Source organism: Cutaneotrichosporon cavernicola (genome assembly GCF_030864355.1).
Source record: "Cutaneotrichosporon cavernicola HIS019 DNA, chromosome: 7a".
NCBI lineage: Eukaryota > Fungi > Basidiomycota > Tremellomycetes > Trichosporonales > Trichosporonaceae > Cutaneotrichosporon > Cutaneotrichosporon cavernicola.
Window position 1 is genome coordinate 556,926 of NC_083399.1, and position 25,575 is coordinate 582,500.

The following is a 25,575-nucleotide window of genomic DNA, read 5'->3' on the forward strand; positions in this document are numbered from 1 at the left end:
GACTAGATGTTCAACTCTTTTTTTGTCTATGCATTTGCTTGCCAGGCCAGGATCCCGATGCCAGTTCTGTAACTCGTTGCCACACGCGGAGTTTGACCCTAACGGGATCAAACGTTCCATCCACGTGGAGAGTAGAGAGTGGAGGTTTGGGCTAGGATCTAGGATGAGGTTCCACCGTGGCGCGTGTCGCAAGCTCGTAATAGGAGCATCACGAGTTGTGACGACGCTTGACGGTTGCGCTCAACGCTCAACGCTCAACACGACAAGCACAGACTCATTCTATTCAACGTCGACAACGACCCTCTTATTTCTCTTCTTCCTCTCTCCCTATCAAGCGCGCCCCGACCTCCCCCTTAGCTTGTCCCCGTACTCGCCCGCAAAACGCCCGTCGCCATGTCCTCCTTTAAGAAGGATGATGAGGCAGGCGCCATGTGTAAGTCACTCATCCCCTCCATTCTACACTTCAACCATCATGTTCGGCCGCCTCAACCGCATCCTCGTTCCTCCAGAGTCTCCTAGATCGTCTCGGACCCACCCACAGACCCCTCGCCGTCATCACCATAGACAGACGCTGACCGGAACAGCCTTCTACCATGATAAGAGCACCGTCCTCCAGGAAGCCCGCGTCTTCAACGAGTCCCCCATCTCCCCTCGCAAATGTCGCGCCCTCCTCACACGCATCGTTTACCTCCTTTACGTCGGCGAGACCTTCTCCACACACGAGGCCACCACCCTCTTCTTTGGCGTCACCAAGCTCTTCCAGCACAAGGATGTAAGCTACAATAACTACTCTGGCTCCCCCGAGTTGAATTGCTGACGTACTAGGCCGCGTTACGACAGATGGTCTATCTCGTCATCAAGGAGCTGTCGAGTATCGCCGAGGACGTGATCATGGTCACGTCCTCAATCATGAAGGACATGCAGCCCAACCTCGAGGTCGTCTACCGCCCCAACGCGATCCGCGCATTGGCGCGCATCATCGACGCGCAGACGGTGCAGTCGTTTGAGCGCTTCTTCAAGTCGGCGCTCGTTGACCGCTCGCCACCCGTGTCTTCGGCGTCCATCACCTCGGCGTACCACCTCTTCCCCATCGCCGGTGGCGTCATCAAGCGGTGGAGCAACGAGGCGCAGGAGGCCGTCAACGCCAAGGCCGTATCGTCGTCGTCGTACACACCCTCGATGGCGGCCGCGTACATTTCGGGCGGCGGTTCCAACGGGTACCAGAGTGTCTCGAGCTCGAGCTACATCATGCAGTACCACGCGCTCGGCCTGCTCTACCTCATGCGCGAGAAGGACCGCATGGCTGTCACCAAGATGGTCCAGCAGTTTGGTGCCGGCAAGTCGGCGAGTATCGTGCGGAACCCCATGGCCATCTGCATGCTGGTCCGCTTTGCGCGCAAGATCATGGACGAGGACCCCAATGTCCAGAAGCAGATGCACGAGTACCTCGAGGGCCTGCTCCGCCACAAGTCGGACATGGTCAACATTGAGGCTGCGCGCGCCATCTGCGAGATGCGCAACGTCACCAGCGCCGAGCTGTACCGCCCGGTCGCCGTCCTCCAGCTCTTCCTCTCGTCGCCCAAGCCCGTGCTCAAGTTTGCTGCTGTCAAGACGCTCAGCAAGCTCGCCCAGACCCACCCAGACGCTGTCACCAGCTGCAACCTCGACCTTGAGAACCTCATCTCGGACTCGAACCGCAGCATTGCGACCTACGCCATCACGACCCTGCTCAAGACGGGCAACGAGGCGAGCGTTGACCGCCTGATGAAGCAGATCTCGTCGTTCATGACCGACATCACCGATGAGTTCAAGATCATTGTCGTTGACGCCATCCGCTCCCTCTGCATCAAGTTCCCCAGCAAGCAGGCCGTCATGCTTACCTTCCTCTCAGGCGTACTGCGCGACGAGGGTGGTTACGACTTCAAGCTGGCTGTTGTCGATGCCATTTTTGACATGATCAAGTTCATTCAGGACTCGCGTGAGGTTGCACTAGCGCATCTGTGCGAGTTTATCGAGGACTGCGAGTTCACCAAGCTCTCGGTCCGCATCCTCTATCTCCTTGGCATCGAGGGTCCCAAGACACGCAACCCCACCAAGTACATTCGTTACATTTACAACCGCGTGGTGCTCGAAAACGCCGTCGTCCGTGCCGCTGCGGTCTCGTCGCTCGCCAAGTTTGGCGTGTCGACCAGCGACACGACCGTGCTGAAGAGCATAGGCGTACTCCTCCGCCGTTGCCTCGACGACGTTGACGACGAGGTCCGCGACCGTGCGGCCATGTACCTCAAAGTCATCGAGGACAAGCAGCTTGCGGACGCCTATGTGCGCGACGGTGAGTTGTTCGCTCGAGTAAAGCTGACATCGCAGAGGCTGTGTGGTCGCTTAGCGCCCTCGAGAGCTCGCTCATGTCGTACATCAAAGACGACAGCAAACACGCGCAGGCGTTTGATGTCGCGTCGGTCCCGAAGATCAGCCGCGACCAGGCCGCATCGGAGGTCTCACAGCGGCCATCGGCGCTTGAGACTATCGCCTCGAGCTCGGCTGCCCCCGCGGCGTCCTCGACCCCGCAGCCCACGGCGACTGAGACCGCGTCCAACTACGCCGAACAGCTTGCCAGTGTGCCCGAGTTTGGGAGCTACGGGCCTGTTCTCAAGTCGTCGGTCAAGCCCGTCGAGCTCACAGAGAGCGAGACCGAGTACGCTGTGGCGGCCGTCAAGCACATCTTCAAGGAGCACATTGTCTTCCAGTTCAACGTGTCGAACACCATCCCAGACACGGTGCTCGAGCAGGTGTCGGTCATCATGGTGCCGGCCGAGGAGGAGACTGGCCTCACTGAGGACTTCATTATCCCCGTGCCGTCCCTCACGACGTCGTCAGGTGCTGGCCAGGTGTACGTCTCGTTTACGCGCGACGACCCGGCCGAGTACCAGACGGCGACGTTCAGCTGCACGCTCCAGTTTGTGTCCAAGGAGGTCGACCCGTCGAGCGGCGAGCCCGAAGAGGAGGGTTACGACGATGAGTACCAGGTCGAGGACCTGGAACTGGGTGCGGGTGACTACATTGTGCCGACGTACGTGACCTTTGCGAGCGAGTGGGACAAGCTCGCCACTGGGCCGAGCGTCACCGAGACGTTTGCACTGTCGGGCTCCGAGTCCCTGCGCGACGCCGTCAAGAGCCTCATCGAGGTGCTTAACATGGAGGCGCTGGGCGGCACCGAGGCACCGACGTCAACATCGGTGCATACACTCAACATGAGTGGCATGGTCGCAGGCGGCGGCGGCAAGGTGCTCACGCGCTGCCGCATGACGTTCGCGGCAGGCCAGGGCGTCACCCTCGAGCTGGCGGTACGTGCGGAGAAGGAGGAGGCCACGCGTCTGGTCATGGCAGCGATTTAGTGTTTGTAGGAATGCACATTTAGACTCTAGGACCGAGTGTCCAACAGACCTTGGTGGGAGCTGCGGCAAAGAAGGAACAACAGTCGAGGGGAAGAGTACACACGAGTTGCTCATCTGAATCGGAATGTGAGCACACACTGGAGCCGAGCATATGCATACAAAATGAACTAGCTGAGGTACGAGCGGATGACCTCTTCGCCGGCACCACGGCGGCGCATGCTGATAGACGGGTTCATACCGATGGCGCAGATGGCGGTAGAGGCGGTAAGCTTTGTGCCCTTGCCCTCTGGACGGGCGGGAGTGAGGAGTGAGTAGTCGCCAGCCGCACGGAGCATGTCTGCACGAGAAGCTAATGTCAGTTGCGCACCCCAAGGCTTCAGACTCACCATCAGAACGCTCCATGCCCTTGGCCCACACCGACGACAAGGGGTCGCGCGAGCGCGCGAGCGCGCTGACAATCAGAGGCGACGTGCCGAACAGCGACACGGAGCTCGTGTCACGCTTAACAGGCTCGAGGCGCATCTCCTGGATGGGAGCGTGCATGCGCGGCGTGCGCCGAGTAAAGTTGGAGCTGCGGGCGGCGCGCGTGCCCTCGCCTGGTCGCGAACCGTCACCAAGTTCGGGCTTGCCCCGTCCCTTGCTCTCACGCTTCTTGCGCGGCGGGGCAGCGCCGTCACGCCGGGGCGCGTCGGAGCGGGTGAATTTCCGCGCTGGGGTGGCGGCGTGCTCGGCGCCCTCGAAGAACTCGGCGGAGACAGCGTCCAGGCTGGCGACGCGCTGCTGAGGCTCGCGCTCGGGCGCAGGCTTAACGTTGGCGGGACTGTCACCACGGGGCCGATCAGTACGCGGGCGGTCGGTACGGGGACGGTCGGTACGGGGACGGTCGGTACGGGGACGGTCGATACGGGGACGGTCGTTACGGGGGCGCTCGGCGCGGTCAGCGTTGGGCCGGTCACCGCTGGGCCTGTCACCACGAGGCCGGTCACCACGAGGGCGATCGCCACGAGGCCTGTCACCACGAGGCCTGTCGCCGGGAACGTCGTTGCTGGGCAGGGCTTGCTGGGCGGTAGCTGCGATTTTGAGAGTAGGGAGTGTGCGGGTGCGCTTCGGCTGGGCCTTGAAGCCGAGCGATGTCTTGGCGGGGACAGCAGCGGCGCCGTCGAGGACGGCGCGGGTGGTGTGGAGCCCGCGGACGAGGATGCGGGACGCCATTTTGTGTGATGTGGACGACTAGTACACTCTTGTTTCACCTTGGAGGGACATTTCGGGAGCCCACAGTGGCTTGGAGTGAGAGTGGGTGGTCGGATAAAAGTGGATGAAAAGTGGAGGAAAATATGCCACGTGAGATGGGAGAGAGATGTTAGATGTTGAATGTCACTCTGTTGTTGCCATTCTCGTGCCAGAACTCGCTGTTCCCCTCATCCAGCGCCAGATCTCTGGCGATACCCTCTTCCTAAACGGCCTCACCACCATGTCGACTGAAGACTACGACGAGTTCGGCAACTACATCGGCGGTGACCTCGACTCTGACGACGATTCGGATGTCGACATCGCCCCCGCAGCCGTCCCATCAGCGCCAGGACCTGCTGGGCCTAGTGGGAGTTATGCGCCGCTCGAGGGGTTTGACGATGAGGAAAATGATGAGCCGATGGACGAGGACGAGGATACCGGCATGCAGATGACGCTGCATGGCGTCGACGGAACCGCAGGGAACCAGGTTGTGTTGCACGAGGACAAGAAGTACTATGCGACCGCAGAGGAGACGTACGGCCCCGACGTCGAAGCCATGGTCCAGGAGGAGGACACCCAGCTCCTCACAGAGCCCATCGTTCAGCCCATCAAGGTCCGCAACTTTACCGTGCAGGAGAAGGACTTGCCGGTGACGCGGTTTGACAGGAAGTGAGTCGCTCATGTTCAGACGTTGGGTCACGCATCGTGCTAACCTCAGCTTTATGGTCGACATGCTCCAGCACCCCGACATGTCGCGCAACGTCATGGTCGCCGGCCACATCCACCACGGCAAGACGTCACTCCTCGATATGCTCGTATTCGAGACGCATCAGCTCACCTGGGACGCCGACCGACCAACGCGTTACACCGACACGCACGTCCTCGAGCGTGCTCGTGAGATGTCGATGAAGTGCGGGCCTATGACCCTCGTTCTTCCCGACTCGCGCGGCAAGTCGAGCCTCATCAACCTCCTCGACACGCCCGGCCACCTCAACTTCATGGACGAGGTCGCGTGTGCCGCGCGCCTGACGGATGGTGTTGTCCTTGTGGTGGACGTGATCGAGGGCGTCATGGCCGGTACCGAGACCGTGATCCGGCACGCCATGCAGGAGGGGTTGCCGCTCGTGCTTGTTGTCAACAAGATGGATCGCCTCATCGTCGAGCTGCGCCTGCCTCCTTCCGAGGCCTTCTTCAAGGTCAAGCATACGATCGAGGAGGTCAACTCGTTCATTGCCTCAATCGATCCTGACGAGAAGCACCGTCTGTCGCCGGAGCGTGGCAACGTCGCCTTTGCATCGACCCAGATGGGCTGGTGCTTCACCCTCAACACCTTTGCTCAGATGTATGCCGACACCTACGGTGCGCTAGACGTCGACGCCTTTGCCAAGCGCCTGTGGGGCAACATCTACTTTGACGCTGAGAGGCGCAAGTTTGTGCGCAACCCCGCCGACCCCGAATCCAAGCGCTCGTTCGTCCACTTTATTCTCGAGCCGCTCTACAAGCTGTACACGACTGTGCTGAGCGAGGACACAGATACGCTCAAGGAGACACTCACGGACCTGCGCATTACTCTCAAGCCAGCCATGTTCAAGATGGACGTCCGGCCGCTGCTCAAGGTCGTCACTGACGCGTTCTTTGGACCGTCGACGGGCCTTGTGGACATGATGACCAAGTTCCTCCCCTCACCTGTCGACGGCGCGGCCTCAAAGGTCGAGCGTTCGTTCACTGGGCCCTTGAATACACCTCTCGGACAGGCGTTGTTGTCGTGCGACGCCAACGGCCCAACAGTCGTCCAGGTGACAAAGCTGTTCATGACGACGGACGCGCAAGAGTTCCGTGCCTTTGGCCGTGTCATGAGCGGCAAGGTATCGCGGGGGCAACCGGTGTACGTTCTCGGCGAGGGGTATTCTCTCGACGACGAAGAGGACATGGTGTCGGCCATTGTCGAGGGCGTGATGATCGATGAGTCGAGGTACAACGTCGACATCGAGACGGCGTATGCGGGTAACCTCGTCCTGCTCTCTGGTGTTGATGCATCGATCAACAAGACAGCAACCATCTACGAGCGCGGAATCGACGACGACATGTACATCTTCAAGCCGATCCGGCACTTTGCGCAGCCCGTGCTCAAGGTCGCTGTCGAGCCTGTCGCCCCCTCCGAGCTGCCCAAGATGCTGGATGGCCTGCGTAAGGTCAACAAGTCGTACCCATTGGTGCAGACCAAGGTCGAGGAGTCGGGCGAGCACATCATTCTGGGCACGGGCGAGATCTACGTCGACAGCGTGTTGCACGACCTGCGCAAGCTCTTCTCCGAGATTGAGATCAAGGTGTCGGACCCGGTGACCAAGTTCTGCGAGACCGTGGTCGAGACGTCGGCGCTCAAGTGCTACGCCGAGACGCCAAACAAGAAGAACAAGCTCACCATGATCTCGGAACCGCTCGAGAGTGGTATTGCCAAGGACATTGAGAGTGGCAAGGTGACCATGCGAATGACGAACAAGGAGCGCGGCAAGTTCTTTGAACAGAACTACGGTTGGGACCTGCTCGCGTCGCGTAACATTTGGGCCTTCGGACCAGAGGACAACGGGCCAAACGTGCTGGTCAACGACACTCTGCCGAGCGAGGTGGACACCAAGCTCTTGACCAACGTACGTGAGAGCATCAAGCAGGGTTTCCAGTGGGCGACGCGTGAGGGGCCATTGTGCGACGAGCCGATCCGTGGGGTCAAGTTCCGTCTGCTGGACGCGACGGTGTCCCCCGAGCCAATATACCGCGGCGGCGGCCAGATCATTCCTACTGCCCGTCGCGTGTGTTACTCGTCGATGCTGCTGGCCTCGCCCCGTCTGCTCGAGCCAGTGTACTACGTCGAGGTGCAGGCCCCCGCAGACTGCGTCGCGGCGGTGTACACTGTGCTCTCGCGGCGCCGCGGACACGTCACCAAGGACATTCCCAAGCCAGGCTCACCGCTTTACACTGTCAAGGCGTACATTCCTGTGCTCGACGCCAACGGATTCGAGACGGACCTGCGCACGGCGACCATGGGCCAGGCGTTCCCGCAGATGACGTTTGATCACTGGCAGGTTGTGCCAGGCGACCCAACGGACAAGACGATCCAGCTTCGCCCTCTCGAGCCTGCGCAAGGACAGGACCTTGCGCGCGATCTCGTCCTCAAGACCCGTCGGCGCAAGGGGCTCAGTGACAGCATTGCTGTCGCCAAGTACCTGGACGACGACCTGCTCGTGGCCATCAGTGCGAGCAACCCAGACTTGCTGGGGTAGGAGGTTGGGCGGAACTGGCACAATGGGAGTAGGGTGGGTTTGTTTGTCCGGTCAGCGCGAGGGGCCGCGCCGGTAGTAGATAAGCGTCGCGTTTGCGGCGCGTAGATGCATCTAGCACATGTATACGAGGAGGTCTGGATCACTCAATAACAGCGTCCATAACGCACAGTAGTATGCAGTGCATCTAGAGTTCTAATGTACAGCAGAGACAGTGTACTTCGGGCGGCACTGCGCCGCCAGCCAGGCAGCTGAGCGACATGAGTGCGCAGCTGGTGCTAATGAGTGACTAGAATGTTGTGGGAAGGGTAAAGGCGGGGAAACGCTATGGCGTCGTCTCACCGGGCTTGGACTTGCGCTTCTCGTTCACCGGCGCGTCGGTATCGGACTGGGACTCGACGACAGGCTTTGCGTTGCGCGCGATTGGCTTGACACGACGGACGACGGGAAACCAGAGCTTTTCGTCATATGTCCACTCTGTCGGGCTTGTCTTGACGGCGAGGCAAAGCTGGGTGCACGCAATGAAGATGCGGTAGGAACCGTACCCAGTCATGAGGTGCCAGTACCCGTGTCCCTCGGTAAAGTGTCCGAGGGGTCCGAGGCCGTGAGCTGTAAGCCACGCGCGCGTGGAGCGAAGGTAGACGCAGAAGTAATTGTCTGCGTTCCAGATGGCGAAGCCGAGGACGAAGACGGCAACGCCGCCGCCGAGCGTGCGGCCCAACTTGGCACGCAGGGATTCGGGAAGGCGGAAGATGAGTTGCGCCGAGCGCAGGATCGACGACGTCATGATGAGCGCAAAGGCGACCTGGTGATAGACGGGGTTGGGGAGCATGACGCTGCCATCAGCAAACATTCCAGGATTGCAGTTTCAGTTCAGAGAGGAGTGTGCACGGACAGAGTGTGCACGGACAGAGTGTATGCACGGCATGAACCCACGACCGCCGTCTGTTGGCAAGAATCCCCTCTCAGCTCGCTCAGCACACCCAGTAGTGCACCGGCGCCAGCGCCCGATCGCATCTGTTGGACCGCCACAGCGTCACGCTCACACTCACTAGGACACGGTCACAAAAATGTCCCACGCGATGAGAAGCAACGGTCCCCATATTCCGAAGCGAGGCTTGAAGCCTGGCAGCGTGTCAATCACGAGATATGCAGCGTATGAGACGACATAGATCTGGTGTTAGCGCTCATGGAATTGAGGGCGCCAGAGTCCAAGAGAGCTGGCTACAAAAGACAACTGACACACGCGCTGGGCTGGCGCTCTCCAGAGGGCGAGTGCACGTGGCAACCACCCCGCGGCATGCATCCCAGCCCCCAACCTCACCCACACCTTCTCAACCACATCAACCCCGCACTCACCATCGGCAGCTCGTCCATTAGCTGCCATGACCACTTGAGGGAGCAGTGGAAGCCAAAGCTCCCGATGCCGATAAGAGTCAGGCCGATAAACACAAGCGCGTACTGCCGTGGCGTGCCGGCGGCTATCGTTGCCCAAGCGCCATACAATCCCATGATGATGACGGGAACATTTGTGAGAGTGTTGATGAACTCGGCAATGAGGTAGGAGGTGGTGTAGTTGAGCTCGCACCAGTCTGGGGTCAGCGACGCTATGCCAAGTAATGGGAGTGAGGCTGTGTGCGCAGGTATACGTCGGTGGCTTGCACCACTACCACCACCCGGGCTGCAATGTGAGATGCGCCGCAGCCCACAACCCACAACCCGCAACCCGCAACCCGCAACCCAAGGCACAACACCCACCAATGGTGCTGGTGACGGGCCCATGCCAACCGTCAAGGTTGGCGTCGGTGTGGAGAAAGTCGAATGCACCCATATCGAGGTGCGGGAAAGGAGAGTGGGAAGGCAAAGGCGAAAGACGAAACGATCAAATGCGGCGCGGTTTGCTTTTACGAGACCAAGCCGGTAACATGGATGCACGCACAGAGGTCGGGTGTCTCTCAAGAGGGTGCTGCTCATACCCCCGGCGAAGAGCACTTGGCCTCGTGCGCAGAGCCCAGTGGGCAGTGGCCAGTGGAGAGGTACGCTTGCCGAATACGCAGGCACCATGATGGCGGCTGGGGGATACGTAATCAAGGGCAAGGGTTAGTTGGCATCTGCTCTGGGCCGTGGGCTTTACGGCTATTTCCTGCTTGAAGACGACTAATCCGCGCCATAAAGCACCTCCCCTCAGGGGGTTTGGCTGCAAAGCAAACCAGCAGGGCAGTAGAGCTGATATCAGCACCCTGGCCCTCGGTTGTTACCATCACCACCGCATCCGCATTCATGAATGGTGTATCCTCATCAAGCGGTTCGTGACTCTTGCTACCTCCAAGCACCAGTTCCAGCTTTGTGTGTAATCTACTGTATTAATACTGAACATGGGATTGTTGGGCATCGTTGGGGTTGAGTGTCAGCAGCAGCGCAAAGGCTAATCAGGGATGACCGGCTGGCACCCAAACACACACAGGCACCGCGCACGCAACGGAGCGCGACTCACCCCCATCACCCCCCCTCACCCCATCTCAACATACGTCGAGATTCGCTGCACGAATCTCGACGTGAGGGTAACCCCGCGGCCGCTGAATCCGATGGTGGCCTCGCGCGTAGACACTCCATCTCCAGAGCCTACTTTGGCCCTGGCTCTCACTGGTTGTAAAGCGCAGACTATTATTGATGGTTTCTGCGAGTTCTCTCTACTGTGGAGTTCTCTCTACTGTGTGTTCGCGTCGCTCGCCATCACCAAGATGCCAAAATGAACACGTGGCGCTCAAAGCAGTCGTGTACCTCTCGCCAGGCTCACGGCTGCGGAGGCAGACTCCCATCACGAGTTTGCGCAGGCTGTTCCCTTCTAGCACGACATTGCTTTTTTTTCACCGTAACAGTCAAGGTCCCTTTTCATGCAGCTTCCGGGCAGTGACCCAGGCGGCCGATTTGCTGCCGGGAGACTCGCCAAGTCTCCGTAATCGCTCGCAAAAACCACTTTAAGGCCTGGTGGCCAGTTAAAGACCACATGTTCTTGGGCCGCGCTTGCCTTGTTCTGGTACCCCGAAGCCTAGATTATACCTTCGAGTCGCCATAAGGTGGTCGAGGTAGACGGTTGTAAGCCACTCTGATGTATGTGATGACATATGACGAGTATGGAATGTAGGCGTAAATATACAGAGGCAACGGAGGCAATGTCAAGTACAGATGGAATGACGTGTAGCCACGTGGTCTGGCAGGGTCCGGTGGTTACGTATGAGTCACGTGGTGGTGACAGAGGTCGAAACGGTCATCGCCGATAGGGCCCCACACTTTCAGTAGTCCTCAAAAGCCAAGAGATACAACATGGGCGATACCAACCTCAAAGCCCACCATGTCCCTCTCACGCCAGTCCAACGCAGCTTCCAATCCTGGCCTCGCATCAGCTCTCAAGACCGCTCGCGCGGCTTACCTCGAGCGTAACCCAAAGTCACATGCTGCATACACCAAGGCCACAGAGTCTCTCCCTGGTGGGGGGACACGCACAACACTCGTTGTTGACCCATTCCCATTGATGATTGACAGTGGCCGTGGGTCAACCATCACCGACTTGGATGGCCACACATACAAGGACTTGTGAGTTGACTTGCTTGTATGCGACTAATTCAGCCTCTCGGATTACACGAGTGGAATCTACGGCAAGAGCAACCCCGTGTTGCTTGACGCGATCCGCTCCGCGTTGGACCAAGGCCTGCAGTTTGGCGCACACACGGCACACGAGGGACGGTTCGCCGCCGGCCTCGTGTCTCGCTTCCCATCGATGGAGCTCGTGCGCTTTGCCAACTCGGGTACCGAGGCAAACATGCTTGCGCTCACGGCGGCGTTGAAGCACACTGGCCGGAACAAGGTCGTCGTCTTTGACGGCGCGTACCACGGCTCGCTGTTGTGCCACTTCCATTCTGGCGACAAGGGAACGCCAGAAGGTGTTGTGCGAGCTCCTTTCGACTTTGTGATCGCGCCGTACAACGACATCAGCGGCACCAAGGCTCTCCTCGACCCTATCAAGGCAGACGTCGGCGCGATCATCGTCGAGCCCATGCTCGGTGCCGGTGGGTGTATTCCAGCCGAGCCCGAGTTTTTGCGCGAGTTGCGGGGCTACGCTACCGAGATCGGAGCAGTCTTGATCTTTGACGAAGTGCAGACCAGTCGGCTCTCTCCAGGTGGACGGCAGGCTCTTTTAGGGATCACGCCAGACATGACGACCATTGGCAAGTTCTTTGGCGGTGGATTTGCGTTTGGCGCGTTTGGCGGCAAGCGCGAGATCATGGAGATGTAAGGCGTCTCATGGTCTGAGCACCGCTAACGTCAGGTTCGACATCCGGAAGCCTGGTGCGATCTCGCACGGAGGCACGTTCAACAACTCGCCTCTGACTATGGTGGCTGGAGCCACGGCCCTGGAGCACCTCTTAACTCGAGAGGCACTTGAACGACTGAACAACCTCGGCGACTATATGCGTGATACTTTGAACAGGGACCTCAAGGCATCTGGTGTGCCGTTCCACGTCAAGGGTCTGGGTTCCATCAACCAGCTTTACTGCACGCTTCCGGAGCAGGACCGTGACGCCGCCATGGAGGTACTCTTCTTTAAGCTGCTCGAAAAGGGGTACTGGGTCGCACAGCGGGGTACACTTGCCCTCAACTTTGAGAACAACCCTGAGGAGGTGGATGGGTTTGTCTCGGCTGTCGTTGATGCTGCTGGCATGGTGGCTGCTGTTGCTGCCTCGACGGCATAGCGTCATCTTGGCTAGAATACAACCTGGTACACATGGTACTGAACGCACATGGATGAATGGGCCCCGGACACCTTGGTCGGGGGATTGGATAGGGGAGGTCGGAGGACCGAGGGGAGCAAAAGGGGAGGAAAAGGGGGAGCAAGAAGTGTGTCGGTCGGAAAAGAATGGGATTGTGACGGTTGAGCGCTCACGGTGTAATATGCAGAGTATTACAGAGTAATAGTATGGAGCAACGGAGGGTCGCCGATCGCCGAGATACCGAGTTTGTATCGACTCAGGGTAATGACCAGATTTTTGGGTGCGACTACCGTAATACCACCGCCGGACCCGAGGTAGTAGTCACTGTAGAACTGTTAATGCCTCACTAGGCCCACTTAAACCCACTTGCAATAGCTTTTGCCTCAATACAGTACTCGCTCTGTTGAAATGATCAATTGAGACAGACTTTGTAATGACAGGGAGCAAGTAGATTATTACTTTACTCCACTCGACACTCCACTCATCTCCCACCGTCAACCAGCTGTAGCCAACCATCTCATTCTCATTCTCATCCTCATCCCTTGTAACCCGCGCGCAACTCGACATCATCCTCCATCCAAACACCTTCCCCTACTCTATCCTTCAACACTACTGTACACAACATCTCCATTCTCTGTTCAGCTCTAACTCTTCCCCACTCCTACCAATCACACCCACACGGCGGAACCACCCCCCCCCCCCCCCCCCCCCCCTTCCCCTTCCCTCGTCCTCTGGCCATTGCCAGTGGCCAGATCACAATGGGCTCAAACTATCCTCATTCCACTCTTGCCACCTCGCTCTCAACATCCCCTTACAGTGAGTACAACCTAGTGCGCTGAAGTTTCCTCTCTGCGCAACCCGTTGTCGCTCAGTCCTGTGCCTTGCGGACCTGGCATGCCACTCCTTCCCTCCTCTCAGAATTTCCACTCATTCTAGCCCTCCAAAATAACCTCGAGCACCTCATCCAGCGTCGCCGGGCATCAAATGCTGCTTCACACCGACCATTACGCTGGAACATCGACCGCACTTCTCATCCGGCCGATCAAAGCGATGTAAGCGTGGGAGACGCAATCTTCCCCCACGACATTGAGGATGGCAAGCCGACATCTGAGACTTCGAGCCTCTCAGATGCGGGCGGGCGCGGACGCGGGCCACAGCGCCTGTCATTCACTGGTCGCGGTGCCCGGAGTCCAGATTACGGAGCCGTTTCCAACTCTGAGCCGTTACAGGCGCCAGACCTTAGTACAATGCCAGTACCTGGTGCCCCGCCTGACACTTCGCGCTCGCGGAGCAAGGGGCGCACCCCGCCCCGCCACGTTGTGCGACCCATGACCAGGGCTCGGCGACAGGCTGCCATTGACGCAGGCGCATCCGCAAGCGCCATCGCGAGTGTAGAGGCCAACGGCAGCGTGATCTCGGTCATCAGCGAGCCAGACCGCGAGCGCCGGACCCAGAGCCCGCCAGCGATGCATGGCCGGGGACGGAATGACGACCGCCGCCCAATTTCCCCTCACGTTGCCTTCCGCCCGCTGTACCAGCTCGAGGAGGACGAGGAAGCAGCTGCACGTGCCGCCGCCCGGTCCAACCTCTACCTCCCCGGAACTGGCGGGACTGGCGAGCCCCTCTCTGATGACCCTGCTGCGGTGCTAGAGGCTGAAGACCTCGACCTTCCCATCGATGCATGCGGTCAGGAGGTGCGCACCTGGCGCAGCGCGCTCGACGCCGAGCTTCCCCTGCTCATCCGCTCCACCATCCCCGTCTTCCTCACCCAGCTTGCAGAGTACTCGCTCTCCCTCGCCTCTGTCGTATCCATTGGGCATCTCGGCACCAAGGACCTCGCCGCATCCAGTCTCGCCAACATGACCGCCGCTGTCACCTGCTTCTCAATCCTCCAAGGGTTGGCTACCAGCCTTGATACGCTCCTCCCTGCCGCCTGGACCGGCTCGGATCGGCGACATGTGGGATTGTGGACAATGCGGTGCACAGTCGTCATGATCGTCGCGATGGTGAGTCCCACTCCTTCTATAGCACTAACCCAAGATTCCCATGTTTGTTCTGTGGTTCAATATCGAGGTCGTGCTCCTGTGGCTCAGGCAGGACCCTTACGTCGCGTCGTTGGCTGGGACGTATCTTGCCTGGCTCTCTATCGGTATCCCAGGGTACGCCACCAACGTTGTGCTCAGGAAGTACCTCCAGTCGCAGAACATCATGCACATCCCGACGTACGTGCTGTTCGTAGTAGCGCCCATCAACCTCCTCCTCAACCTGCTTCTGGTTTGGGGACCCGCGCCCATCCGTCTGGGCTTCATTGGAGGCGCCGTCGCCACTGCCTTCTCATTCAACCTGGCCGGTACCATGCTCTTTGTCTACGTAATGTGGTGGGGCCCGCGCGACTCGCTCCACCCGTTTTCGTTGCCCCACATCTTCTCCAGGCTGGGTACAGTGACGCAGTTGGGACTGGCAGGTACTGTCATGGTAAGTCTTTGGATGACTGTTGGCTGTTTGCGTGGCTGACCGCAGCTCTCGTCTGAATGGTGGGCGTGGGAGGTCTGCGCTTTAGCAGCGGCCTTGCTCGGCTCAACCGCACTCGCCGCGCAGTCGGTGCTCCTCTCGACGTGCGCGACCCTGTACCAATTCCCGGCAGCTCTCGGCGTGGCTGCGTCTGTGCGTGTCGGCAACCTCCTCGGCGCAGGCAGATCGTGGGAGGCCAAATGGGCTGCGCGTGCCGCTTTCATCCTCGCGACTGTCTTCGCCCTCTTCAACAGCTTTATCTGCGTCGTATTCCGCCACCAGTGGGGATACCTCTTCAACAGCGACCCTGAGGTCGTCGCCATGGTCGCCGAGGTCATGCCTTGGATGGGCCTGTTCCAGATCATGGACGGCTTGAGTGGAGCTGCGAACGCCATTATGCGCGCGCTCGCGTTGCACTCGATCGGCGCCATTGTCAATTTCACAGCTTACTATGGTGTTGGCATTCCGTTCGGCCTATGGTTGACCTTCCGCCACCACATGTCGCTTGTCGGCATCTGGATTGGTCTGGCCGTCGCTCTGCTGTACGGTTCCCTTCTGGGCGTAACCATCGTATGGCGGACCGACTGGGACCAGGGTGTTGAGCGCGTGCGTCTCCGCCTTGGTCTTGGCCCGCTCGAACACGACACAAAGTACGTGGACGACAGTGACGGGTTTGACGGCCACGCCTGCGCCCCAAACCCGCCCGACGGCGAGCGCAGCGGCGACACGAGTCGCATCTATCGCTCCCCCCACGCTGGGTGGGAGAGCGACCGCAGTGACCCCGGCACGCCACGCCCCGGACCTAGGCAGCTCAACGGCAAGTACGACCCGGAGCGCCAGGCGCTACTTGCGTGAGTGCTGTCAATGTAACCCTACCACCCTACCCGACGTGCGACGTTGCTACGCCAAGGCTACCCCGAGAGGCATTCTTCTCTCCACGTCAAAAATAGATAGACCTATCATCACGCATTCTGGATCCTCGCATAGTTTCATTCTGCACTATAGTCATGCAGCTCGTTGTTTGTGTTGAGGAGCACGGTGTAAGGCGTGTTGATGTTGACGTGTTCCGCGCGTTGTGCTCAGTTCACGTGAAATTCCGAGTCCCTCATAAAAATGGGGTGCTGGGAAAGTGACGTACCTCATTTCACTTGCGTCACTTGGGTCCTTCTGTGGCGATCCCAGATAAAGCAGGATATAGAGATACAAGTCCGATCCAACATCCTCCTTTGTAGTTCTCCTCTCATATCAACCTCACTCACAATGACCAAGGTGAGACCGCCTCGACACAAATACAGACACACACCCGCACCATCTTGACCTTGTACTCACTCCAGCCTCGGAACCCTCCAACCCTCCTCATCGACTGTGACAACACGCTCGTACTGTCAGAGCATCTGGCATTCGCAGCCTGCGCGACCCTTATCAACCAGATCCTCCAGCGGCACGAAATCAACAAGACCTTCACTGGTCCACAGCTGCAGGAGCGCTTTGTTGGTCAGAACTTCCGCGGCATGCTGGGCGCCCTGTCACGCGAGTACCAGCTCGAGATCCCGCCCATCGATGTCGACGTCCTCGCAAAGGCCGAAGTCGAGGCCGTCATCAGCCATCTCAAGACGAGTCTGGAGCCTGCCCCTGGCGCCGCTGCCGCACTGGAAAACGTCTCGCAGCGCAAGCCCGCACCCACCCTCGCCGTGGTCAGCTCATCTGCGCTGCGCCGCGTCAACGTCTCGCTCCAGAAGACCGGGCTTGACCACTTCTTCGGCGACCGAGTCTACTCGGCCGCCTCCTCACTCGCTGTGCCTACCTCCAAGCCTGACCCTGCCATCTACCTCCACGCCATGCTCCGCCTCGGCGTAGCACCCAACGAGTGCATCGCTATCGAGGACTCGCCCAGTGGCACAATCTCCGCCATCCGCGCCGAGATCCCCACCCTCGGCTACGTTGGTGCGTACACTGACGGCGAGCGCGACCGGATGGCCAAGGCCCTCAAGGATGCCGGTGCCAAGGTCATCATGAACGAGTGGAGTGAGCTCGATCGCTGTCTCGCCGAGATGGGCTATCCCGCCGCCTGAGCGTCCCTTTAATTGAGCACCACGACCCCGAGATCAACGTGCCAACTTGACGACTATAGATAACAAGCACTGTATCGACAGCTGCCCATTGTAGCTATGCACCTAGATGACGTCCTGCTGTCGCTGTGCAATTGTACACAGCTCTGCATAGATCTACATTTCAACGCATGGGAGAGATAATGATGTGGGTGCCCAACTGAGCTGTCTACATGCGGACAAACCTGCGATCAGCCGAGTTCCGCTGCGTATCAGGAGCGGCGACAATGGTGGTGCCAGGCCTAGCATGTTCCGCAAGTCTCGGTGTGTAATACCGCCACCACGTTCACGTCACTCACGTTGCGTCAATCTGCTTGACCTGCGGCAGCGCGAGCATGACCTTGCGGCGGTACTGCGCACGGTCGTTTGTCTGGCACGGATTGCCCTCGAGATATACCGTCTCAAGGTTCTTGAGCCCTCTGAGCTCCTTCTCGACGCTCCGGAGGTTGGGGATCTTGTTGTAAGAGGCCTACCTGTTAGCGATCGCCACAGGATGTATGGCGCCTCAGCGACTCACCCAGAACTCCTCGAGGTCTGCGAGATGCAACACGCCCTCGACCTCTTCAATCTCGTTGTTCCCAACGTCCAGTGTACGCAACTTGGTCTGCATGTAAGTTACGCGCCGTAGTGTTCGAGAGAGACCCCGTCGCATGCTCCCAACTGACTGGGGACTGGGGTTCACTCGTTCACGCCTTCGCACTCACGTTCTTCTCCAGGCCCTCAATCTTCCGCAACCCGTTATGGCTGAGGTACAGCTCCTCTAAGTTGACGAGCCCCTCCAGCCCCTCCATCTTGGTGATGCGGTTGCTCTGGATGCTGAGGATCTTGAGGTTGGAGAACGTGTCCAGACATTCAAGCTTGCGGATCTTGTTCTTGCCGAGCCACAGCTCCTCCAGCTTTGTGAGCATCGCCAGGTTCTCCATCACCTGGGCGCGTTAGGACGTCGCAGGTAGTGCGAGGAAAGTTGGGCAGGAGGGGGGACGAGCCAGTTGCACTGCATGTGACACGCCTCGCCACCCTAACGACCAGACCGTACTCACCCGAATGCGGTTTCCACCCAACTCAATGCTCTTCATCTTTTCGGCACACCAGTCCAGCACACCCTCATCGATGCGGGAAATCTTGTTCTGAACTAGGTAGAGCGTGTCTACGTCCCTGAGTGAAGGGAGGTTAGGGACATGCCGGATGTTGTTGAACGACAGGTCGAGAGAGCTGGCGTTAGCACCGCTACTAAGCTTCGCAGAACAACTGACGTAACCTTGGATGCCCCCTTCAGCTCTGCGTCCTCGACTCGCGGACCAAGTCGGTTGTCGTAAAGGTCAAGATCCTCGAGCTCATTGAGAGTGAAACAGTCGGCCGGAAGAGGAGAAGAGAGCTCGTTTTGGCGGAGACAAAGACGGTTTAGATGCGTAAACCGTGGCAGGTGCAGAGGAAGAAGCGACGAGTTCTCAAGGCGCAGATGTTGGAGGTGAAGCTCTTCGGTGTCGTCCGGGTAGGTTGACAGGAAGTCGTCGTCCGGTGCACCGTCGCCGTCGGTAGGCGCCCGATCAACGGCGGGATTGCGCTCGTCATCCGAGTCGTCACTGTCAAGGTCTGGAGGGAGCTGCACAATCTCCGTCACCAGGCGTGCGTGCCGCTCTGGCTGAGGCACTGCTAGCTGGCTGTCGGCAGCCGCGGGTGGGGCACCCGACGACGACGAGTGCTCCATGTGTGGGCGACGCTCAGACGCGGGGTCAGGCGAAGGGGCGGAAGAGTCTGGGGCCGGTGGTGCTGCCGGCATTGTTGTGAAGAGAGAGAGAGAGTGAGTGAGAGAAAGGTAGAGTAAGAGTGATAGGATGAGAGAAGCGTGAGTGATGACGAAAGTGGAACTGACGACAACTTGCTCTCTGGGCTGACTTGCTTGTCATCGTCACTCCACGTGGCCATATGACACCCAACCTCCACTTTCCCATGGTTGAACACCCACGTGGCGTCTGTGTACTTGCCGCGTCTATCTCATCTACCTCTGCATACCACTTCTCACCACCCGCAACCCGTTGCAACTGTCGCCTGCATTTCCCCCTCTGGGGCCTGCAGCCTGCAACCGATCTGCTCAGCGTAAGTCCTCCGGTAGCTACGCAGATCCAACACAGTTCCCCCTTGCCTATATAAAGGGAAATGCGAAATCCAACCAACGCCTATGATCCATTTGACGAACTTCTGACTTGAGTAGGGAGAGACTACAAGCAGAGCGCGCCATTTTAAGTGCCATTTTAAGAACTGGCGCGTTAGGGGCCTGTACAGACGGTATCTAATCCAACGAACTGGTCTCGGGCAGTGAGTTTAAGCTTCTTAGAACCATCGCCTGACACGTTGTTTCGTCTAGTAGTGCACCACCAGATCTTCGTTTTACTGGGCTCGCCCGTTACCGTCAGAACTGAACATGCCCAAATCGATTCATTACGCTGGCCTTGTATGCTTTACCGCGTACTATGGGCCGTGGTTCATAATCGTTGAGATGCAGAGTCTTACAAGTAGCTTTGGGCCGGCGGTGCGAAGCTGCGCTCACTACGTCTGATGCCGTAATTGCTGATGCGAGACATGTTGCACGCGACACGCTTTGTATGGTACCGACGCCGAAGGCGGCGGTATCTAAGCCAAATTCTTCTCCAGTAGCACTTCCTGTGACCTTATACTACCTCTCCATTCGTGGAAATGAACAGTGAACTACTTCTCGGCTAAAGTCTGTTGCTCATACACTGCACTTCCTCTGGGACAGAGGTATTAGAGTATAATCAGAGACAATTTGCCTTGCATATCTGCCCAAAACTCTTTGGTACAATCAAGAAGAGTTGCGAACAGAAATGCGCTGAATTCAGCCCAAGCCCACAAACCCTGTCTAAACACAAACTGTATGTTGTAGCGAGAGTTTGGGTCCTCCCGGTCTGTGAGGCCCTTGCCCCGCGACTTGCTCCCAGTGTAGGGTTCAAGGGGAATATAATCAGACTGAGTAAAGGCGGGAATCGTTTGATAGGTTGAGTTGGTAGCGGTGCCTGTTCTCACGCTTGCAAATGACCCAAATGGCGACTATAATCATGGCGGTCAAGGCCTTACACACAATGAGAGTGTTGAAAGCTGGGGTGAACGCCGGGGCGTTCTGTTGGCGGAATGTCTGTGGGCCGATAAGGTTGCCAGCGCAGTAAAATCACATGAACATTGCGTCCGCAAACAGCTTCTTGGTTCGGCCAGCGACGTTGGTGATGACATTGTCGAGGAGGATAATGTTTGAGACGGCGTTGGGGAACACGAGGTAGAAGCCGACAAGATAACCGATGCGGTTCTAAGGGTTTATAGTCCAGATCATGGCCGGCGGTTCAGATTGCAGGTGGGACAAACTCCATGACGGTGCGGTTCTTCAAGCGGTCACGTCTCCATGTACATGGAGAAAACAATACAAATGGCCAGCCATGAGTTTGCCATGCCGAGGAGAGGTTTCTGTTTGGGGTTGAAGCCAAAGCCCTGGATGTGGATGAGTGAGGCAAAGTAGTTGGTGAAGCCGCCGTTGGGGATGCACGGAGTGCCGAGCCGAGCATGTACAGCCAGATGAGGGGGTCCTTGAGTGCCTACCGGACCTGGTGCCAACCGAAGTAGTTCTTGTCGATGCTCAGGAGATTGCTGAGGAGACGTTCGCGCGTGATGAGCTTCTCCCTGTCGTCGAGGAACCACGCCTTTTCGGGGGCGTCGAGGATGACAATGAAGAAGAATATGATACCGAGGAAAGCGATGAGGGTCCTGAGAAAAATGTAGATCACCTTTCAGCGAGGAATAGTGAAAGCATGGCGCTCGTACGCTGAGGCAAAGCCGGACGCGATAGCACTGCCAAAGCTGCCTCCGAGGGAGATGCACGCCGCCCACAGCTCCGTACGGTGGCCCTGTTCCCCAACATGGTACAGCTTCCGGCAATAATTCTTGAGAATTGTGATTATTGCGCGTTCGAACCCCTGCACGCGGACCGCCGTTTCTGGCCAACCAGAGCAGCTATGCACTTTTTCTCTTGCACAGACACTCTCAACATCATCCACTATGCCTGGGAATCGCTACACTACTCCAGAGCGCATTTCAATCGGTGCAGATGTGCAGTACATGTCCCCACACTCTGTTTCCAAGAAGCACCACTGCCCCATCCCTACCATCTACAAATTCAAGCGCAGGTATGGCAAGGGCTCGCCAATGAAGACTGGCAACTCCAAGGGATGCCCCAAGAAGGTTTCAATGGCATTCAAGACCAAGATTGAGCGAGTTGTGCATGCCAACAGAAGAAGCCCTCTCAAGGAGCTCAAGGACAAGTGTGGCACCTTCCCCCCTGCCATGTCTCCTCACACATTTCGCAAGCAACTCACCATGGTCACGTTGGAGGGGCTGGGGAGCGACTCCTGGTATCATTGAGGACAATGCAGTTGTCCACAAGGCCAAGATTTGTTGTCCAGAGTGGAATAAACAAGGGTTGAACATGGTTTTCCACCTAACTCCAAATTTGATTGAGCATGCATGGGCTGAGCTCAAGCGCCATCTAGCCATGGTCTCCCCTCCCCCATGCACCCTGGACGAGCTCTGGGAAGCAGCACAGCATGTGTGGCTTGAAATTCCAAAGGCATACTTCAAGAAGCTTGTCCTCAGCATGTACCAGAGAAGAAGGGCTGTTGAGAAGGCTTGTGGTGGTGCCACCAGATGGTAATGTGAGTACATGAGATTCCACAAACATATTGCTGGCACCCCAGTCAATGTTCCTGTGGATTTATAGAATGAATGCATAAGAATTGAATGCACTACACGACTCCGCGTGGAAGCGATTCGAACGCCGTGCCGCCACAGTCGCTGAAATTATCAAGAATTATTGCCGGAAGCTGTACCACTGGACAGTGAAGATCTTAAGACCGGGATCGATGGAGCTTTTGAAGAAGCTGAGGAGGTTGGAGTGTGAACCAAGCACAATCGTGTTAAAGTAGTTTCTCACAAACCAACGGCCATGAGCTGTTGGGAGTTCTTGCACACTGCCACCAGGCAGAAGATGGCTCCCCAAACAATGATATTGGCACCGGTCATTTTGGGAGTATTGAGACAGGTCGATGTTCGTGTCTTTACCTGTGGTCCTCAGGACTGTTTCTACACTATTGACACTTGTACGAAAGGAATGTTGAAGTGAGGAATGAAGAGAATGCAGAGCGTGAATACGCAACTACGGGTTTTATCAAATTCGGGGCCGGGGCTACGGGTCATAAAACAAGGAAACCCATGGCTGACGCATATGTCTTGCTGTCGTGGGACCAAGATTCCCTCAGACAGTGTCCTCGACAGATGCACAGCCTACCTCAAGGAGCCGTGCCCGACATGAGAGATGTCGTGGATAGATGGTATTCACCGATAGTCGGTTGCTCGAGACGGGCGGAGGTGGATAGTTCCAATGTAGTCGTGGTGACTGAGTAACAAGGTGATACATACGTTGAAACTATACATGTTAATAGTGGTTTCTATATATAGGTTACTGTATATCACCTCATTACGGAACGACCCCGTCGTAGTAAGGAACGAGTCGTCGTAGTTCGTACCGTGGCTCGTTTCTGACATCGAGTTGTCGTCCCTCATAACAAGCCTGGTTACTCACGAACGATAGTGGTCGGAAACCTAGTGTCGGCGAGTAGTTATGTTGTTCGGTGGATATGGTACGGCACTACGAGAGACCCCAGGCTCCATCTGGCCAGGAGACGAGCTAAACAAGGTGGCACTCTGGTGGACTCGCTCGTCTTGCATGTGGCTGTTCACGCCATTGGAGGCGCTGCCTCAGAGTAAGCGCATGACACGTGCGAAGCTTCAATGAAGGTTAACGGAGCTCACCCCACCCACCTTCACCGCATCGAGCACCTCGAGGTCGTCTCCAAGGAGAACGTGAAGCGTTTGGCCCGATTGGGGGTCATTGCTTCAATTTAGCCCCTTTCCTCAAGGTAGTTAACTGATGTGACAAGCTCTCCCTTACCACCGCGTCGTATGCTCCCATGGCGCTGTGGTGGTAGGAAGTGGAACGGGCAGATTGGCCGTGAAGAAAAGTGGAGGTCATCCAGATTCCAGGCTAGCTGCAGTTTCATCATCATGGGCGGTGGCAGGAGTTCTCTCCAACAACGACGACGCACCATACACCATACCCACACACGATACCCATACCGGATATCAATACATCTACAGCATATCCATTCCTAATACGATAACCAAGTATACCCTCACTCGTACACGATACTAGGTATACGATCCCTCTACTACCCACTGCAACAACTGCACTGCGACCAGAACACCAAACCGAGCCGAGCCGAGCAAGTCTGCACAGCAGCACCCGACTATACAATGCATAGTCGTACACGGCCGTCACTCACTTGCCTACTATCGAACCGAGCCGCCCAGTTCCCACCGATGCTCGTACCCTAGCCCTCGAGAAATTTTATACCAGCGTGAGTGCCTCAGACTCATGTTGATTCAGATCCTGAGAACCCAGCTCGAGGCATCTATTCGGTACTACACGGCTGGCGAGCGACTTTTGTGTCCACCCAGTTGACTCCTTCAAGGATGGCATTGGCGGCCTCCCAAATTCAAAAGAATGCTGTCTTTGAAACAGGGGTGTCGGGCGAGGAGGATTAGAAGAAGGATGCATGGGATGATAGACGTGTGCGGAGACATTAGAGGCATTACTGTGCTTGTTAACCATACGCCTTGCGATCTCATGGCCCCAAGTTGAGTTTATTATCTTTGTGGAAGTTCCGATATATTCTGGTTTCCAGAAACTAGAGTTCCACGGAAAATGCATCCTCCACTTGGGATATGTCCACTTACCGCCCAGAATAGTTCCACCCCTCCTGCGTGGCACGGAGTCCTGGGGTGTCGAGCCGGAGAGGATCCTTGGCCAGTACAATCAAGACAGTGCGGTACCGCCGATGCCATTTCGAGGCGGCAGTTTTGGGTCGACGGCGCCGACGCAACCTGATGTCGATCAGGTGCTCCGGGAGAAAGCGTCCTCACCCACACCCGGACGGCTGATAGTCCCCCTGTGATCAAGCTCGATGACGGGGCAATCGGAGCATATTTTCAGAGGGATTCTGGCTTTAGCGAACCACTCGAATGGGAAGGTTCGGGCCCCCACACCTGGGCCAAAAGTCCTTGGCAAAACTTATTGCGAGGCTGCACAGAGGCAGTCAAAACAAGGCTGGCGAAAGTCTCAATGCCCGACTGTTGAAGGAGCTGGCTGTGCTCGATGGTTGACCCTCGATGAGCTTTCCTGCGAGCCGGCGCGTTGGTCTCGAAAGCCGTCAGTGTAGCGCTCATAGCACCATCGCCAATAGCATGGACTGCGAGGCACGGGCCCTAGGTGGTTGCCTTTCCAATACGATTTGCCTGCTCTTTCTCTTAGTATGCGAAGGTGCGCCTGTTTTTCGTTCGGCGGTCAGGGTCGCAGGCGTAACCTATCTGGCTGCCAAAAGAGCCACTGGTAATGAGTTTCAGGCGCACGGCGTGGATCAGCCCTATCATTTGGTAAGCAGTGTGACCCGTTCGGCGCTTCGACTGCCTCATGAAAGTGTTGTTGGTAAAACCCAATGTGGACACGGAGCTTGTTGAACGAGTTGGCAACTCGGAGCTGCTTGACCGCGATGTTGTCATCTCGAGTTCAGCGACTTCCATAACACCGAGCCTGGTAGCTCGCTCAGGCTCCTGCACGACCTAGCCGTCAACGACTTTCGTTGCGGTAGTCTCAATTTAGTTTTCCCCACACGGCGTAGGGAAGTTCCCCCTCTTGCAGGCCATTTGCTTAGTCGTCGGGAGTGAGGTTGTTGATGGCGAGGACGGCGTGGTTACTTACGTTTGACTACCCAGGTGGGCAATCCCTCAGTAGTGACCGTGGACAGTGTTGTTTCTTCCAGCTTACCTCAGGGGACTTTGTCTGCGGCTAGGGGTATCTTCTGCGTGGTATGGTCGGGTGCTTCTCAGCAGACTTCGGCGGCTTGGCTCAGTATACGGGTCGTGTTGCGGCTGCATGAAGTGGCCACGGATGTGTCATCGCTTGGTATTGTGCATGGATGAGGGTATTCCTGGTCACTTTGGGCCCATATCGAGAGTGAATTCGCGTTATTGATGTTGACGAGAAGCACTACTATGGCCTATGACAGTCAGACTCCGGCTAACCTAGAGTCTGGACGACCTCCCACTTTTCTCCCTGGCCCAATTCGCCCATTTCACTTCTTACCACCAACGCGGCGGTGTTGAGCAGACC

At 57.5% G+C, this 25,575-nt stretch overlaps 9 protein-coding genes across 9 annotated transcripts; 5 read left to right on the forward strand and 4 right to left on the reverse strand.

Moving 5' to 3' along the window:
• Window positions 1-393: 393 nt before the first annotated feature.
• SEC21 (uncharacterized protein) lies at window positions 394-3,395 on the forward strand (the record flags this gene model as incomplete). Its single annotated transcript, XM_060603626.1, has 4 exons — window positions 394-433; window positions 585-772; window positions 826-2,332; window positions 2,368-3,395. The coding sequence occupies 4 exons, from the start codon at window positions 394-396 to the stop codon at window positions 3,393-3,395; spliced, it is 2,763 nt and encodes a 920-aa protein (XP_060459901.1).
• Window positions 3,396-3,562: 167 nt separating this feature from the next.
• On the reverse strand, window positions 3,563-4,607 carry CcaverHIS019_0702090 (uncharacterized protein; the record flags this gene model as incomplete). The annotated part of the gene is made up of 2 exons (XM_060603627.1): window positions 3,563-3,744; window positions 3,782-4,607. The coding sequence occupies 2 exons, from the start codon at window positions 4,605-4,607 to the stop codon at window positions 3,563-3,565; spliced, it is 1,008 nt and encodes a 335-aa protein (XP_060459902.1).
• A 259-nt stretch (window positions 4,608-4,866) lies between these two features.
• On the forward strand, window positions 4,867-7,903 carry SNU114 (uncharacterized protein; the record flags this gene model as incomplete). The annotated part of the gene is made up of 2 exons (XM_060603628.1): window positions 4,867-5,294; window positions 5,344-7,903. 2 exons carry the CDS (start codon window positions 4,867-4,869, stop codon window positions 7,901-7,903), a joined length of 2,988 nt encoding a protein of 995 aa, XP_060459903.1.
• Window positions 7,904-8,225: 322 nt separating this feature from the next.
• YDC1 (uncharacterized protein) lies at window positions 8,226-9,731 on the reverse strand (the record flags this gene model as incomplete). Its single annotated transcript, XM_060603629.1, has 4 exons — window positions 8,226-8,736; window positions 8,953-9,074; window positions 9,260-9,492; window positions 9,659-9,731. 4 exons carry the CDS (start codon window positions 9,729-9,731, stop codon window positions 8,226-8,228), a joined length of 939 nt encoding a protein of 312 aa, XP_060459904.1.
• A 1,521-nt stretch (window positions 9,732-11,252) lies between these two features.
• On the forward strand, window positions 11,253-12,651 carry CcaverHIS019_0702120 (uncharacterized protein; the record flags this gene model as incomplete). Its single annotated transcript, XM_060603630.1, has 3 exons — window positions 11,253-11,494; window positions 11,528-12,190; window positions 12,228-12,651. 3 exons carry the CDS (start codon window positions 11,253-11,255, stop codon window positions 12,649-12,651), a joined length of 1,329 nt encoding a protein of 442 aa, XP_060459905.1.
• Window positions 12,652-13,427: 776 nt separating this feature from the next.
• Window positions 13,428-16,035, forward strand: ERC1 (uncharacterized protein; the record flags this gene model as incomplete). Its single annotated transcript, XM_060603631.1, has 4 exons — window positions 13,428-13,485; window positions 13,606-14,675; window positions 14,710-15,144; window positions 15,190-16,035. 4 exons carry the CDS (start codon window positions 13,428-13,430, stop codon window positions 16,033-16,035), a joined length of 2,409 nt encoding a protein of 802 aa, XP_060459906.1.
• Window positions 16,036-16,440: 405 nt separating this feature from the next.
• On the forward strand, window positions 16,441-17,252 carry CcaverHIS019_0702140 (uncharacterized protein; the record flags this gene model as incomplete). The annotated part of the gene is made up of 2 exons (XM_060603632.1): window positions 16,441-16,449; window positions 16,515-17,252. 2 exons carry the CDS (start codon window positions 16,441-16,443, stop codon window positions 17,250-17,252), a joined length of 747 nt encoding a protein of 248 aa, XP_060459907.1.
• Window positions 17,253-17,457: 205 nt separating this feature from the next.
• sds22 (uncharacterized protein) lies at window positions 17,458-19,068 on the reverse strand (the record flags this gene model as incomplete). Its single annotated transcript, XM_060603634.1, has 6 exons — window positions 17,458-17,473; window positions 17,588-17,757; window positions 17,806-17,892; window positions 17,993-18,214; window positions 18,329-18,500; window positions 18,542-19,068. 6 exons carry the CDS (start codon window positions 19,066-19,068, stop codon window positions 17,458-17,460), a joined length of 1,194 nt encoding a protein of 397 aa, XP_060459908.1.
• A 1,404-nt stretch (window positions 19,069-20,472) lies between these two features.
• Window positions 20,473-21,670, reverse strand: CcaverHIS019_0702160 (uncharacterized protein; the record flags this gene model as incomplete). Its single annotated transcript, XM_060603635.1, has 3 exons — window positions 20,473-20,607; window positions 20,900-21,079; window positions 21,668-21,670. The coding sequence occupies 3 exons, from the start codon at window positions 21,668-21,670 to the stop codon at window positions 20,473-20,475; spliced, it is 318 nt and encodes a 105-aa protein (XP_060459909.1).
• Window positions 21,671-25,575: the final 3,905 nt, after the last annotated feature.